The sequence below is a fragment of the Triticum urartu genome, chromosome 1A (genome assembly GCF_056163025.1).
Source record: "Triticum urartu cultivar PI428250 chromosome 1A, HENAU_Tu73, whole genome shotgun sequence".
Lineage (NCBI taxonomy): Eukaryota > Viridiplantae > Streptophyta > Magnoliopsida > Poales > Poaceae > Triticum > Triticum urartu.
The window spans coordinates 44,976,404-44,993,232 of record NC_141873.1 but is presented as its reverse complement, the minus strand read 5'-3'; the positions used below and the strand labels follow the sequence as shown (position 1 = coordinate 44,993,232).

Below are 16,829 nucleotides of genomic sequence, written 5' to 3'. Positions count from 1 at the left end.
GGTGAGATTTCTCTTTTGTGAAAAAAAGCTTGAGATAGATTTGTAGCAAGGGTTGCGGGTCATCGCATCACCTTTTTCTGTTGGCTTCCGATTTTCAATGTTACATTTCTTTTGAACCAAAAGTCAAAATTAAGTTCCTTTTTAGATTCATGTTTTCTTTTGTGATGATGGCTTTCAAATGAGATATATTTCAATACGTTCTAACGAGTTTTACAATTTTGTTAAGTTTCAACTCTGAAACTTGGTGCAAGCGATCGACAAAATGCTTAGTTTCGGAATCTGCGACTGACAAAATAGTAAATTTCAGAAACTAAAACTTAAAACTTATTGTACCGTCGTGCGGGATCCCACGACTTTACGGATTGGAAGGCAATCGGGTGGTTGGCACGGTGCGTGCCTCTGCAAATTTCTTGGAGAATCTAAAAGATTGGAGATGTTGAGTATAGTCATATCGATAGGCAATATTCATTTCACTCTTTTCTTTTTCACGAAAAGGACGATTAACCATCATCCTGTAGCTGATGCAAATAGCCATATATGTATACTTAAAACAGGGTTGGACCTATTTTTTGTGGAGTGGGGCACTTACTATACAAATTTGAAGAATTTCAAAAAATTCTTTTAGAATACAAGCTTGAAATTTCAAAATTTTGAGTGGGTCCTAGGCACTCACTCATCACTATGTAGGTCCACCCCTGATTTAATAAAAACACTTAAAGACGATAGCAAGCATTTAATTCTTTGTAATGTTCGATCAAGTCTATTTTTCTTTTGTCGCTCATGACTCAGTCCATGTGTTGTGGAAGGACGTCTATGTCAGAAGTGGAGTATCTACTCCCGAGCGCAAATGCTCCCTGATGAACAGTATAATAAAAAATAGTAAAAAGTTTAAACAATTTCAAGTCTTTTTGGTGGTAAACTTTGATATATGTTTTGTGTCCTTGCAATAATATCATAATGAATGACATTCGTGGAAGTCGTGGCAAAAAAATGAAAGGACATTTTGCAGTTCTGTTTTTTTTTGCCATGACTTCCATGAATGTCATTTCATGATGTAATTTGCCAATCATACAAAACATTTTTCATAGTTTGGCACAAAAAAATTCAGAACACTTTGATTTTTTTTTTCAATTTTACGTTCATCCCGAGCTCATTTGAGCTCGGGAGCAGAAGAGGACTTTCGCCTATGTGCCCTTCAACTTAGCTTCTTTGCTTTTATTTTGGTCATGACTTGTGGGTTGTAACATGACTTTTGCCGTGTTAGATGGTTTTGTTTGTGAAAGCCCCCATTTTGTCATTAAAAATGGTTAGCTTTCTAGTTAGATAATTTGATGTCATAAACACTTGCAAGGATTTTTAAGGAGAGAGCAACCTACCCCCTGTAATAGCAGAGACTAAAGTATGTTAGCTTATGTGGGGGATACATTTCCGATCTTGGGTATGGACCTCTACTTTAATTACCATACCTTGATATCAAAAAGACATGCGATATTCCCCCCCAAAAAACATATGCTATATGGGCGCTTTTCACTCGTCATGGATACCTCAACCATGCCGTTCTTGTTTGTAAACATTTTACACACAGATTTATCGATATAAATGAAATCTATATCTATTTCCAAGTTTTTTGCTTGTGCTTGTATTTCAAACCCATTTACCACAAGAGAGCTAATCAGTAGAAACCTAACAAAATTTGTCCTCTTTAACAAATAAAATATTTCCATGGTAAATGAACTTTTTTATATTTCCATGTTGTTCTTGTTTGGAGCATCATTTTTCCATCTTAGTAAATATTTAAAAATAAATATCCAGGGTAATAATATGCAGAGTCAAATATATTAACTAGTGAAAACATGGCATGCGACCAAAAGAAAATAGCCAATCCGGCCCATAATGTAATGTACATTGGTTTTCATGAAAGTACAAATTATGACAAAGTTTATAGAGAAAATTTTCCGTATCTATAATACCATATATATATATATACATACGATATGAAGATATATTTATGATGAATCTTTTTTAAAACATAGTACAACCACAGATGCCCACATACACGCACATATACTCGCCATTGTAACGCATGCACACACAGCCTATCCCTATGAGCATCTGCGAGATACTGAGTTGACATTACAAATTAATGAAGCCACCACATGCGCCTCATAGCCAACGAGAACATTTTCTCCCAGTAAAGAAAACATGGCCACAAAATCTGAAATAAATCCAGTGAAATATAGCACCACTGCAAAGTTTAGGACATGAACCCATGTAGGCTGGTTCCACCACAAGGAACCTAACATTTAGTTTAGATATGTATGATTAATCTATCGACATCGATTTGGTATCCTGGAGTATATAATTTTGGTCAAAGTTTACAACATTTGACTTACAAAAAATTAAAAACACACTACATTCTAGGACGGATAGAGTAACATGTACTCCCTCTTTTCTCATTAGGAGCTCTTGACTATTGATAAGATCAATAATGTATGATATGGCCTAATACATTTTTCAAGGCAGCCCTTGACTATTGATAAGATCAATAATGTATGAGATGTATAATGTGAAAATTATATCATTAGGAGCTCCTTCCACATATGGATTTGATGGTGTGCTTTCTATAACTTGCATGCCATATATTATTGCTTTAACATGTGGTCAAAATTATCGTCGAAAAATGCATTAGGCCCTGTATACATGGCAGGAGGAGTACGTAAGATTTTTTTAAAATGGTTGAATACATCAGAAGAAATAACTAAAGGGTAATAAATACATCTACGTGCATACTCCCAGTCATCTATTTTGGAACGGAGGGAGTATCAATGTGCAGTTGTAATGGCGTTACCTTGACTAGTCAAACGCACCAAGTCGGTCAAAACTCGAAAGCGAGGTTGAGGTCAACAAGAAGCTTGCAGCACCCACTGGCCACCGGGAGTTGGTCCATAATCTATCTACTCTACCGAATTAAAAACCACAGAAGGTATGTGCGAGTGTGCGTTGTACATTTGGATAGATCTTATAAAGGTACTATAAACGTAGCGATCAAATCCCACCAACACCCACCAAAAAGAAATACATTCCACAAATGACAGAGCGGAAGACACAAACTGGCTATATTCAAATTACCACCACCCATTCCCGAAAATAAATATTTTGATTTAACCTACACATTTTTACAATGGAGGCAAAAGTAACTGTAACTTCATAAGAATTAAAAAAAAAATGCGTCTGGGAGCAACGGTACGGTAGTAAAAGTGACGTTACCGTCCGGGAATTTTTGACGTTAACGCGGATTATTATTGCCGTCAAGATGGCGATGGCAGGAAAGCTCGAGTGCGTCGGCGTCATCTGATGCATGGTGTGTCTCCAACCCAAGGGCAGAAAAAGAGGGAACGAAAAGAAAGGCAGGCAAAGCTGGGGTGGGGCAGATAGAAGAAGCGGGGGGAGGTTGCCATTGATAGAGACCACGAGCTCTCCTCCAAGCCACCGCTCCGCTCTGCAGGAGCCTCCTGAGTCCTGACCCTGCTTGCTGCCCCCCTGGATCTCGCCCCTGCCCGCTGCCATTGCCTCTGCCGCCACTGCCCACACCCCCCCTGGTCACCCACCTACCCACTGCTCTACGACCACGGCCACACTTGTCTCCAGCCGCTCGGATTGGATCGCCTCGGCTCGAGCCCCGTCCGCGCGTCAGCGTGAGCGCTCCTGTTCCCCGATCGATTTGTGTTCTTGGCTTTGCTTCTTGTTCTTGATTTGGTTCCGGTGCCCCTGTTTTGCTCCCCGCGAGGAAGATCTGACTGTGATGGTTCCGTGGGCTCTCTGCTGCTTGCCCAAGTTCTTGGATTTTCCTTCCGTTCGGTTACCAGTTCGTGATTTCTGTACCACAAAGATCTGTGTTTTTGGCAGCTGATAAAATGTGACGAATTGTTTCTCTTTCTGTCTTCCATTTCACCAGCGATTTGAGCATGCTCCGGTTCGGTTTCCTTTCGCGGCATTAGAAAAGATCTCCTTTTGGTTTGATTCGCCAAACAGCAGCCAATCCTGCCTTGATTTCCTCTCGTGAATATCCCATGGCGATGCATCCGAGATTTGCATCGGCGGCGACTTTGTCTCGGCCCCCGTTGTCTCTTGCTGCATTATTACTGCATTTGGGCTCCTAGTGGCCGGCAGTTTTGGCTCCTCTGATCTGGCCAAATTTGTCTGTCACATTCAGTAATCTTTTGTTTTTTCACTCTGGTTGCTGATCAGCCAGTAGCTGGATTTTATGTTTTACAGTTCACCATCCGAGCAATTTGCTTCCGCATTTAAACGGTTTGGCGCTTGACTGCAGAACTGGGTTCTCTTGATAAGGGACTAGAGATTGGACTGTTGAGTGGAGTTGGGGATGGAGAAGAGGGGTGGCACTCCATCGCCGTCGCCGAGGTCGACGGAGAAGTCCGGAAAGGACTTGACGAGGTCGGGGGACGCCAACGGCGGCGCGAGCGCCGGCGGCAACGCCACCCCGAAAGGCGACAAGGAGAAGGGAGTCAATGTGCAGGTCATCCTTAGATGCAGGTGAGTGAGGAGTGCTCAGCAGTTCTGCTTCAGACAAGTTCAGTGTCATGCTGTTTTTTGTGCCCACTCACACTCTGCAATTTGGTGCATTCAGGCCACTGAGTGAAGATGAGACAAAGGGGAATACTCCGGTGGTGATATCGTGCAACGAGCGCCGCCGGGAGGTCGCCGCCACTCAGGTCATCGCCAATAAGCAGATTGACCGGACTTTCGCCTTCGACAAGGTATTACATCATCTTCCACGGTCACTTGAGCATAAGCTATTACCTCACTAACTGGTGACAACCTCTGTCTAGTCACCTGTTTTGCACTTTACATTTGTTGATTGTTGTTGTTGACTTCATGTATGCAAGTTTTGACTCAAATTTAGTCTAATGATTGGTTCCGAGTAGGTCTTTGGCCCGTCATCAAAGCAGAAGGACTTGTTTGAACAATCCATCTCACCAATAGTGCATGAGGTCCTTGAGGGCTATAATTGCACAATTTTTGCCTATGGGCAAACCGGTACCGGCAAAACCTATACAATGGAAGGAGGTGGAACCAGAAAGGCCAAGGTAAATTGTTAACATTTTGTACTTGAAGTCAATTAAAAATGTACCTTTGGTATGCATGTTCCTTACCATTGGCTGGCTCCTGTAACAACCAGAGTGGTGAGCTCCCAACTGATGCTGGAGTTATCCCGAGGTCCGTCAGGCAAATTTTCGACATCCTTGAGGCCCAGTGCGCGGAGTACAGCATGAAAGTCACCTTTCTTGAGCTTTACAATGAAGAGATCACTGATTTGTTGGCTCCTGATGAGCCAAGGTTCCCTGTGTTACCTGTCCCTGAGGACAAGAATAAAAAGCCCATTGCCCTTATGGAAGATGGCAAGGGTGGTGTTTTTGTTAGAGGGCTTGAAGAGGAGGTTGTGTACTCTGCTGGCGAAATCTACAAGATTCTTGACAAGGGCTCTGCAAAGAGGCGCACCGCAGAGACATTGCTGAACAAGCAAAGCAGCAGGTCACACTCCATATTCTCAATCACAATTCACATCAAGGAATTGACTCATGAAAGCGAGGAGATGATCAAAATTGGGAAGCTTAATCTCGTCGATCTAGCTGGTTCAGAAAATATATCACGCTCAGGTGCTAGAGATGTGAGTGAACTTCAAATGTCCTATTCAGTATTTTTCTTCTTCTTCCCATGTACCTGATTTTTCAAATGCCATGAAGTACATTTGATATTCAATTGGATTGCAGGGCAGAGCGAGAGAGGCTGGGGAGATCAACAAGAGTTTGCTCACACTTGGCCGTGTTATTAATGCTCTAGTCGAGCACTCTGGACATGTCCCATATAGGTAGCTCTAAGGGCATTCTCCTGACTGCACCTGTGGTAGCAAAGCATTGCTAAAGAGGACTTAACATTGCTCTACCTATTTGTTTCAGAGATAGCAAGCTGACAAGATTATTGCGAGATTCATTGGGAGGGAAAACAAAGACTTGCATTATTGCTACAATATCACCTTCGGTATATTGCTTGGAAGAGACGTTGAGCACACTCGATTATGCACATCGTGCAAAAAATATCAGGAACAAACCCGAGGTTACTATCTTGTTTTTTTTGTTTCGATAATCCGTAAATATTGATGTTTCACTACTTCAGATAGTAGAAACATTGACTGTGTTTTGTATCGCCTAACTTACTCTTATTAACATCGAGTCCAGGTGAACCAAAAGATGATGAAATCTGCTGTCATCAAGGACCTTTACTCCGAAATTGACCGCCTTAAACAAGGTTTGTCTGCGTGCACTTTTTTGCTATACTGAAATGTTAAATGTCATGCATTTTCTACTCACCTAGTCTCCTATCTGTTTTCAGAAGTGTTTGCGGCAAGAGAGAAAAATGGTATATACATTCCAAGAGAGCGCTACCTCCAAGAGGAAGCTGAGAAAAAGGTCTATCTCCATTTTTCAATTAAACCCTTGTTAGATTTGTTCAAGTAAACTGAATAAATCTTTATTCATCATCTCAACTTTTCAAACCTAACTTTTTCACTCAGGCCATGACAGAAAAAATAGAAAAACTGGGAGTTGATCTAGAGGCTAGGGATAAGGTTAGTTTGTCTATAAGTATGTCACAGCAAACCATTTATTTGAATGATGATTTGATTTTAAATCCTCTACACGATCTATGGGCAGCAATTGGTGGAACTAAAAGAACTTTATGATGCTCAAATGCTTTTGAGTGCAGAGTTGGGCGAAAAACTCGAGAAAACTCAGGTATCTTTATAGTGTCCAACTCATGGTTTTGCAATCTTGGGCAAATACATTATATAATTGCCATTCCATCTGTCTTTTGTCTGCAGAAAGATCTGGAGGACACCAGGCATGCTCTGCATGATTTAGAAGAAAAATACAATGAAGCAAAGTCTACTATCAAAGAAAAGGAATTTGTAATATCTAATCTTCAGAACTCAGGTTTGTTGAACTAACTAATTATTACCTGCAAAAGCAAGAATTAACTCATTACTGCAAGTCTCTTTGCTTAGCAAGGCTTGCTCATTTCCTTCTTATAATTACTGGTAAATGAATCATCAATTGTTGTCAATTCTCTTGACATAGAATCAAAAGTTTATGTGCTCATCCATACTTGATTTCAGTTAGCCAATTGAGTGTATACTTACTATGTTTAACGACATTCAATGAAACTTGCTGGTATTTTTGCTACAGAAAAATCACTGGTAGACTGTGCCTATAATCTCCGCGCAGAATTAGAAAATGCTGCAGCAGATGTTTCTGGTCTATTCTCCAAAATAGGTTCGGCATCTCAACTCGATCACCCCTACTTTGTGATGGACCGGTTTCACTTCAATGGTCATTGTTCTTGAATACTGGCAGAGCGTAAAGACAAAATAGAAGATGGAAACAGGTCACTTGTGCAGAGATTTAGATCTCAACTGACCCAGGAGCTTGATGCCTTGCATAAAACCGTCTCCACTTCAGTGATGCAGCAGGAGGATCACCTCAAAGAAATGGAAGATGATATGCAGTCCTTCGTATCTTCAAAAGATGAGGCAATTTAGTTTCCCCTCAATGTTGTACTTAAAAGTTTATTTTGTGTTACTGCTATGTTAGGTGGAGTATGACATGCTTGAGTTACCCATTTTTAGGCTGCACAAGGGCTAAAGGAGAGCATACAAAACCTGAAAGCCCTGCATGGTTCAGGTATTACAGCGCTGGATAATTTAGCAGGCGAAATTGACATGAATTCTCAGACAACATTTGAGAAACTGAACTCACAAGTACAATCACACACATCAGATCTTGAGAAAGTAAGCTTTGTTTCTTTTGGCCAACTTGTGGTTGCAGTGACTATAGGAATATTTCTGATTGATTTTCCTGTATTTTATAGTGTTTCGGAGTAATTGCTTTGGGAGCAGACAACTTGTTAAATGAGCTTCAGTGTAGCCTTTCGAAACAAGAAGAGCGATTAGCCCACTTCGCAAACAAGCAGCGGGAGGTCTGTAATATATTTTGAGGCACTAGAACATTTGATATTTGCTTAAGCCATTCTGTTTCAACTTTTCTGTTAATGTGTGCAGGGACACCTAAGAGCTGTGGAAGCGTCGCGGTCCATCTCAAATATTACTGTTGGTTTCTTCCATTCACTGGATGTTCATGCATCTAAACTTACTAGTATTTTGGAAGAAACACAAGGTGTGCAAGATCAACAACTTATTGATCTTGAGAAGAAATTTGAGGTTATTCCTAATGATAATTATTACATTCAGTATGCAGTTAATAAATTAATATAACTTCCTAACATAATGTGATTTTATCATTTTTGACAGGAGTGTGCAGCTAATGAAGAAAAGCAACTTATAGAAAAGGTGGCAGAGATGCTTGCAATTTCTAATGCAAGAAAGAAGAAGCTAGTAAGTGTTATCCATCTTCTGTAATTCATATTTTAGCCTGTGACTATCTGAGTGCTAGTAATCTAGTATACGACGTGATACCAAAAAAAGAAGTTATGTGCCGTCGATGATTGATTGAGGAGTTGAACTATTACACAACTGCTACACATTGTTAATCATAAGCACATACTACAGGTCCAAACGGCTGTAGGTGACCTTCGAGAGAGCGCTGTAAACAGGACAGGTCAGCTGCAGAAAGAAATTTCAACAGCACAGGACTTCACCTCATCCGTACGGGAAAAGTGGGGCTTTTACATGGAAGAAACGGAGAATAATTACATTGAAGATACCACTGCAGTCGACAGTGGACGGTCTTGCTTGGCAGAAGTTCTAGTGGAATGGTCAGTATGGCTACTTGATGTGATGCTTTCTGCTATGAAATATGGAGATTTCAGTGCTTAACGTTTTCTCGAAATCTGCAGCAAAACTAAGACGGGCATGGGTGCACAACAATGGAAGAATGCTGAGGATTCTCTCTTCAGCCTTGGCAAAGGAAATGTTGAATCAGTAGATAGCATAGTCAGGTATTAGCACAGGAACTGATCTGGAAGATTTTAAATTTTCTTTTTATCTTAAACTGGCAATTGTGAATAGCAATCATGGTGTGTGCATTTTACCAGGACCGGGAGAGAAGCCAACCAATTGCTGCGTTCCAAATTGTCTGCCGCAGTATCGACTACCCTTGAAGATATAGATGTAGCAAACAAGGCCCTTCTTTCTTCCATTGACAGTAAGTTCTTAATGCTTCGAGTTACTAAAACACAGGGCATAGCGTGATTTTTCCTCATTTTGATGACAACTTAATGTTATTTCAGGCTCGCTGAAGGTTGACCATGAGGCGTGCGCAAACATCGTCTCCGTTCTCACCCCGTGCCATGGGGAAATGACGGAGTTGAAGGGTGCGCATTACCACAAGGTCGTGGAGATAACCGGAAATGCGGGGAAATGCCTAGAGGAAGAATACCTGGTGAGCAGTCATGAAAAGTGATTGGTGGGGAAATCTGTTCTTTATCATCCTTGACAGTGACTGACCAAACCTGCGTTGCATCTTCTCCTTAAATGTCACAGGTGGATGAACCGTCGTGTTCAACGCCAAGGAGGCGGGAAATCGACCTTCCAAGCGCCGAGTCGATTGAGGAGCTGCGGACCCCAGACTACGACGAGCTCCTCAGGTCGTTCCGCGAGTCGAGGGCTGGATGGAAGCAGGCGAACGGAGACACGAAACACCTCCCGGAGGCGCAAGAAGAATCTACATCACCATCGTCGGTCAGGGATGCGAGGGTCCCCCTTATAGCAAGAAATTAGATTCATCCAGATCATCCTGTACAAAGGAGCCATTTGTTTAGTTTTACCATTTACCCAGTTGGTTTGCTGTTGATAGTGCCATCCATTTGATTAATTGCTATTGTCGGTTGAGGGGTTTGCTGTTCTTAGGCTGGTCACCAGTGAAGAGTATGTGTACTTACTACTGCATCAGTGGATCTCATGTAATATATATGTATTTACATAGGCAACACAGTGAAAGAATAATATTTTTGAGCACCAAGGGAAGACTCATTGAGCTGAATATTATGCTTCATGCGCTAGATGATTTTCCTCCATGAAAAATAAGAAAAACATGACGTCTTGATGACGAAAGTGCTATTTTGCTCCCAGGTGCAAATGTACCTGGATGAAGACAAACATTCTTGACTGCTCTCCCTACGTACAATTTTTCATGAAGAGATCACATTCATGATGCTTTGGGTAAAAAAAAAGGCACCCTAAAATGCTTAAGACATGAGCTGTTTCTGAGCACATGGAATGTTATTTCTGCAAGAAGTTTTGCACAGGAGTTGGACATGTGTTACAAAAAAAAGTTTTTAATATTAACTTTTCAGTTTTTTCTATTCACCCAAGCAGAAAGTCCATGTCTGATGACGAAATCTCTGTTGTACTGATATATGACTAAATATCTATTGAAAGATGAAGAAATCTTTGTTGAAAATAATAATAACAATAATAACCTGATGACTAAATCTCTGTTGCAAACAAGCCTCAACTGTCGGTAGGTCAAGTGTCACTGGCACTGGATTGCTGGCTGGTATCCAAATATGAGTGAAACGTACTGTAGTTACATAAACATATATTGGTGATCTAACAACTTTAGATGAGAACTGCACCACAACTGCACAAAGCCACTAGGAGGACAAAAAGAAAACTATGAAAGCCGCTGCTTCTTGACAAGAATGTACAAGCACAAGGGCAGAACCAAAAAACTATTTCTGCTACAAAATATTCTGTTGAGGGGAAGGCCTGACTGATAAAGGCGGCTGCCGCTTCATACCCTGCAAACCAAAAACAAGAGATCCTCAGTATGGGGATTATGGATGAAGGAACAGGGGGAACTGGACTAAAAATTATATTCGGAAATGCACGACATAATTAGGATAATTGTTACAATCAGTCGGTGAACTAAAAATTAACAAAAACAAAAAAAGAACATCTGTTCAAATCACTTCCCACGCTAACAATTACTGTACACAATATCTAGTTTTCACCTGCTATTTTTTTTTCTCAACATAATTAGGCTGGAGGTAAATGCGCTATGCCTGAGGCATATACAGACTGCATGATAAGGGATTCCTGAAGCTGTTCTAAACAACCCCTCCTACCGGTGAACTAGAGATATAAGACCTTTGGCAAAAAGGTAGATAACTGCAAACTTCTCCTAGGTCACAGCTTTCACAGACAGATTCAAGCCCAGAAATGTCTTAATCAGCCTGAACAAACAGATCTACAGGTCATCCTACTGTACATCTTTTCCTAAGGAAGCTACTAGCTGATGATCATTGTGAGAAGTAAGAAATAGACAAGAAAATTACGACTAAGACACAGAAAGTGAGTCGCAGATATATTTAGGGCTGAAGCAGTATATTACAACTTGCAGTTATGCAGTTTTGGTATAAAGGCAAGCTCAAACTTATATATAGATCAACAGGTTTCATACAACAAATGACCACCTAGCAGTTTCCAGTTTATATGTTACTATAGGATAAAGAGAAGGATGAAGTAACACTATAACAATGAAAAGAATGCCTGGTAAAAGTAGAATAAATTCAGAAAACTTCAAGTTTCTTCAGCAATTACCTAATCTGGTGCTCCAATATATGTCCTGCTAAGCATTATTCATGACAGGGTTGCATCCATGAACTCTTTTGACCCCTCTCTGTCTGCACCTTTATTAAACTCCCTGCTGGTGAATTGCACAGGGAGTGCCATATTGTGCTTCTTTTCTGGGGCTCTTGATGAATTGCCATCAGCTGTCCCCCTTGCTGCTGCTGCATCTACTGAAGGTCTGGAGCTACCAATATCTGGCCTTGCATCAGCTGTCCCCCTTGCTGCTGCTGCATCTACTGAAGGTCTGGAGCTACCAATATCTGGCCTTGCATCAGCTGTCCCCCTTGCTGCTGCTGCATCTACTGAAGGTCTGGAGCTACCAATATCTGGCCTTGCATCAGTAGAAACAAGCTTGCTGGTTTCTTTGTCATTTGTTGATGATGGAACAACATCAAGCTCAAGGTCACCTTCCAGCCCGCTGTTAGATGGATCCTGAACACCATCCTTGTCTTCTCCTGACGCTGTAGGGTCTGCATCAGCTTTCTTCTGTTTTTTTGCATTAGGGGTGCCATCATCCTCAGGATCATCGTTTCCTGCACCAGGGTCTGCGGGATCTGAATCTTTCCTTGGTCTCTTCCACTTTTTCGTAGATGATGTGCCATCATCCTCAAAATCTTCCTCCTCTCTACCCCTGTGCAGATAGGTCCACAATTTTTTGTCATTATCATACAGCACACAAGGATCACGCTCATAATGCAAGCGATCAAGAGCGCCACTGACAACTTGATTAACAGCAGCCTCTTTATTGGATTCTGCATGATTTAGGTACTGTGAATCTTTGAGAAGTGTGCAAACATCAGCTCTTGTTCCAGTTCTTCCAGGCAACCTAGAAGCAGCATCTCTTACAAGACAGAGAATAGTGACATGCGGAGGGCGATCAGGCAAGAGCATGGGATGTCCCCTAGCTTTTGACGTGGGCTTTCCACCTCCCCTTCGCAAAGGAGCAACAATAGATTTCTCCCCATCAGCAGCAGTATAGCAAAATGCTCTATCAGGAATTGAGTATCTCAAAAACTCCTCACGCTGGAAATATGCCCTTGCTTCGTCAGAGCTTGGGCTTATTGTGTTCAGACTCTTCTGGGCCCTAAGGTCCTTAAATCTTTCCTTCAAATCCAAGTTTGCAGGATTTGGTGCTGGAGGTGGTGGAAGGGATCCTATTTGCTTAAGGGTTTCCTGACCACTTTTCAGCCAATTAGCAAATGCATCGACCAACTTCACAAGCATCTTGTGTGGTATACCCCATGCCTCAGCAGAAGTTTCTTCATTAGGATCACTATATGAGGTAGCAGAAGGCAGTGGACCAACCCAGAACCAGCTTTTGTTCGACTTGTCATAGGCAACTAGCGCTCTCCAGCCCTTTGCACCTAGAGGAGCTGTTCTAGATGACAGTACCTTGAGCACTCCTCGAACTAAATCCTGCAGGGGCTCCTGTGTTTCAAGTATGTTGGGATCTCCAGGATTAGTTTTAATCCGGTTAACAAGATCTTGAACAGTTAGTGCCGGCGAATTGCTCTGTGCGGTCTGCTCTGCAGCACTGGTATCTCCAACTTCATTGCCCGGTTGTGCTTGCTCTGCTGCACTTGGCTCTTGAGGCGTTTTGCCAGGTTCCTCACTATTGAACCATTTTCTGTTCTCCTCCCCATCAGTCTGCTTCGCTGCCACTGGAGTAACCTCAGTAGGAGTGACTGTAGCTGCCACTGGAGTAACCTCAGCAGGAGTGACCGTAGCTGCCACTGGAGTACCCTCAGCCGGAGCAACCATAGCCTTCTTAACAGCGGTTAGAAGATGTACGATGGAGAAAGAAAAGCCAGTATGGATGGTTGGTGTAATTGGTACATACTTCTTCTTAGGTTTCTCAGGTTCTACTGGCACCACAATAACCTCCGGCACGACAGGAGCTGGTTCTGCTACAGTAATTGCATCTGTAACAGTATCTGGCTTCTTTTTACTTTTCTTCTTCGAGCTGCCACTGATTTCTACCACCTTTGGACCAGATGGCGCATACTCACCATGCTCATCCAGGCTTGTAAGTTCAACTCTTCCTTTTTGCTTTTTGGAGCCAGAGCTGCAACTTGCGAGCGGCATGTTCACTCTTTCAGAAACATCAAAGTCGCCATTAGAATCTTGGACTGCATAGCCTGCTCTACTGGCCAGCCTATCACTCTCTGGTGACCTCAGTGATTCATTGGCTTTCTCGTTGCTATCATGCAATTCAGAGTTGTCATAACCATGCATGTCCAGGTTTGCAATTCCCTTGCGCTTTCTTTCACTCCTTGCTGCTGGGGGTCTCATCACTTCACTAATCTGTTCCGCCACCTCCACATGCACATCGCGTAAATAATCAGGCTCTGCAACCTTTCCTCTGTGTGACCGCTTGCTCTGAGTCTGGTAGGGTTCCAAATCTGCAGTAGGGGCAGGATAATTTGTTTTGACTGATTTGCTAAGTTTGTTTGACTTTTTGGCACCATATGCTGGTATATGAAGTTCAGAATATTGAAGGTTTGGCTGTTCTTCAACAAGATTCATATCTGCCCCATCTTCAAACCGTTCTGATGAATCAGATTCTGTCTCCTCACTCTGAACATGGGCAGCTTTGCTCCTGGAGTCCTTCTGGCCAATCCTACCATGCTGACTATTGGATTTAACATTAATCTTAACCTGTGATATCCTGCCTCTAGGATCAGATCCAGAATGTGCACCATTTATCTGCTGCTCAATACTTTTGTAGGACTTAACCTTCACACCATGACCAACTTGAGGCTTCCTGCTCCTGTAATCGCCTTCAGGCTGCCCTCTCTGCCAGTCACTTAAGAGATCAGCATGGCTACCAGCTGGCCAATCCCTCGCTTCCACTTTGGGAGCTTTATTCTGGGCAGCTTTTCCACCGTATATCCGATCTCTCTCCGAGTATTTTGCACTCCTTGCATTCTCAGAATATGGAGGCTCAAATGATGCTGCTGCTAAGGTAACTCCCTGATTACCAATGGCATTCCTGCCATGGTAGTAAGAAGAACCAGTCTGGCTATCATGGTAGTTGTTTCCATAAGGATTGATATCATAGCCCGTGGCCAATTCCTTCTTCACTGGCTTCATCAGAGGTCTCTGAGACTGGATCCTGGGCAAATTCCTGTCATATCCCAGGTCCTCAGAATGAAGGCCATCTATGCTTCTGTGCAGCTTCCCTCTATGCGCGACTCCGTCATCATACCCATAAGCATTATCTGGACGAGAAAGCTTAGGGAGAGCCACTGCAGCATCACGACCAGCCCCTCCAATGTACTCCTCACCCACGGCTTTTGACACACCCAACCGCAGAACGCCCTTGGACCTTTCCTTCCCTAACTTCCCAGCCTTGTTGAGAGCCATCTTATCTGGCTTCGACCGTGTCAAGAACTGTTCCGCAGACTCCCTGCTCTCTGAGTCAGTCTCTGATCCAGCCCGGGCAACCAAACCCAGTTCCTTCTGCTTCCGCTGTGCCTTCATTGCATCCATAGCTCTGAGCCTCTCACCAAGGCTGTACCCGTTGCAGCTCTTCCAGCAGTCCTTGGTGTCCCACAGCCCCAGCACCATCGAATTGTGGTACCTCTGCAGATGGTAGTAGTGCTTGCGCCGCTCCGCAAAGCGGCTGCCGCGGCGGTACAGGACAATCCTGGGGTCGCAGAGGCCGCCCTTGAGGCGGTCCAACAGGGCGGCCAGGGGGCTCCCGAAGTGGAAGTTGTCCCCCCTGAGGAGCTCGACGAGCGTGCGGGCGAATGTCTCCTGGTCCAGGTCGGGCAGGAAGGCGGCGAGGCGGAGCCGGTCGTCCTCGGAGAGCAGGCCGTTCCAGGCGTCCAGCGAGATCACGCCGCCGAGGTCGGGGAGGTCGTAGAGCTCCAGCGGCAGGGCGACGCTCTGGTCCCCGACCTGACACATCTCCGCCCCCGCCTCCCCGAGCTGCGTGATCTCCAGCTCGTCAGACCCCATCCCAGAGTCGTCCTCCTCCTCCTCTGCCTCCTCCGCCTCCTGCTCCTCCTCCTCCTCCTGGCCGCCGCCATTCTGCTCCTCGGGAGAGAACCCATCCGCCTCGGACTCCTCAGACGCCGTGGCGGGCGACCGCTCCTCCTCGTCCTCCGTGGAGCCGTCCTCCCCGCCGGACTCCAGCCGCTGGACCCTGGCGCCGCCGGTCCTCACGATCGCCATCGCGCCACACCACCACCTGCGCCAAACCAACCCTCAGCAAAAACACACGCGCCGGCCAAAACCCTAGCCCCCGAATCCAGCCCAATCCACCCCGCCCCGCCCCACCGGGAGCGGAGCCGCGCCCGCGAATCAAACGGAAAGGGGAGAGGAAGAACAGGAAATCTCACCGGAGAGAGCAGCGGCGGCGCGGAAGCTGGGGGCGCGAAACCCTAACCCTAGCGCGGCGATGCGGGGTAGTGGGGATGGGGGCGGAGGGGACGGGGACGGGACGGGAGGCGGATAAATAGTGGGCGGGCGAGGAAGACGACGGAGACGTGGCGGCCGCGGGGGCCGTCGGATGCGCGGGCCGGGCGGGATTACGGAGGAGGCGAGGGGGCCGGGCGCAAAAGTGTCCGGTCCGGGTGGGGTGGGGGTGGGAGGCGGGGGTGGGGTGGGAGGAAGGGGAAGGGGGAGAAGAGACGAGGCGGGCGAGGTGGGAGGAAGGAGGAGGAGAGCGAGGGGAAAGAGAGGGGTGCTGGGGCGGGCCCGGGCTGCTCTGGCCGGTGGGGCCGGCTGGGAGTGGCGAGAAGGGGTTCTGGTTTTGCGCGGGAACTAACTGGGATTGCGGAGTGTGGTTAACTTCACTCTTCGCTCCCGCTTCGCTTCATTGATATCCCGTGGATTTTTCTCTATCTAATGTATATATATAAGCTGCTCACTCTGTTCATAAATATATAAAGATATTTTATAGTTTTTTTTCTAATCTGATGTGTATAGATATGTTTTAGTGTGTTCGTTTACTCATTTCAGTCCGTATGTAGTTTATATTAAAATATCTAAAACATCTTATATTTGTGAACGGAAGGGTTATTTATTTGTGATGATAGGGTTATAGAATAATTTCGGTATGGAAATTACAAGAGACTAGATGATATTCCGCATGTTGCTATGAAAATGGTTTTTAATAAGATTTGATTATATTTAATATTTATATTTAGATTAATAA

General features: G+C 44.2%; 2 protein-coding genes across 2 annotated transcripts; one reads left to right on the top strand and one right to left on the bottom strand.

Moving 5' to 3' along the window:
* The first annotated feature begins 3,355 nt into the window (after positions 1-3,355).
* On the top strand, positions 3,356-10,073 carry LOC125545216 (P-loop containing nucleoside triphosphate hydrolases superfamily protein). Its single transcript, XM_048709109.2, has 23 exons — positions 3,356-3,695; positions 4,331-4,554; positions 4,649-4,778; positions 4,947-5,108; positions 5,201-5,689; positions 5,793-5,890; positions 5,979-6,135; positions 6,258-6,327; positions 6,412-6,488; positions 6,593-6,646; positions 6,732-6,812; positions 6,899-7,010; positions 7,263-7,349; positions 7,431-7,606; positions 7,703-7,864; positions 7,945-8,052; positions 8,135-8,293; positions 8,384-8,467; positions 8,642-8,847; positions 8,929-9,030; positions 9,127-9,236; positions 9,322-9,473; positions 9,575-10,073. The coding sequence occupies exons 2-23, from the start codon at positions 4,385-4,387 to the stop codon at positions 9,809-9,811; spliced, it is 3,183 nt and encodes a 1,060-aa protein (XP_048565066.1). The 5' UTR covers positions 3,356-3,695; positions 4,331-4,384; the 3' UTR covers positions 9,812-10,073.
* Positions 10,074-10,528: 455 nt separating this feature from the next.
* On the bottom strand, positions 10,529-16,258 carry LOC125545226 (nuclear factor kappa-B-binding-like protein). The gene is made up of 3 exons (XM_048709120.2): positions 16,012-16,258; positions 11,636-15,860; positions 10,529-10,833 (listed from the first exon to the last, which is right to left on the bottom strand). The coding sequence occupies exon 2, from the start codon at positions 15,842-15,844 to the stop codon at positions 11,675-11,677; it is 4,170 nt and encodes a 1,389-aa protein (XP_048565077.2). The 5' UTR covers positions 15,845-15,860; positions 16,012-16,258; the 3' UTR covers positions 10,529-10,833; positions 11,636-11,674.
* Positions 16,259-16,829: the final 571 nt, after the last annotated feature.

Excerpts from the sequence above, each read along its gene's own strand:
- LOC125545216 (XM_048709109.2), top strand. The coding sequence starts at position 4,385 with ATGGAGAAGAGGGGTGGCACTCCATCGCCGTCGCCGAGGTCGACGGAG. Across the intron at positions 6,489-6,592 it reads AAGAGGAAGCTGAGAAAAAG|GCCATGACAGAAAAAATAGA; the intron begins GTCTATCTCCAT and ends TTTTTCACTCAG. Across the intron at positions 6,647-6,731 it reads ATCTAGAGGCTAGGGATAAG|CAATTGGTGGAACTAAAAGA; the intron begins GTTAGTTTGTCT and ends ATCTATGGGCAG.
- LOC125545226 (XM_048709120.2), bottom strand. The coding sequence starts at position 15,844 with ATGGCGATCGTGAGGACCGGCGGCGCCAGGGTCCAGCGGCTGGAGTCC.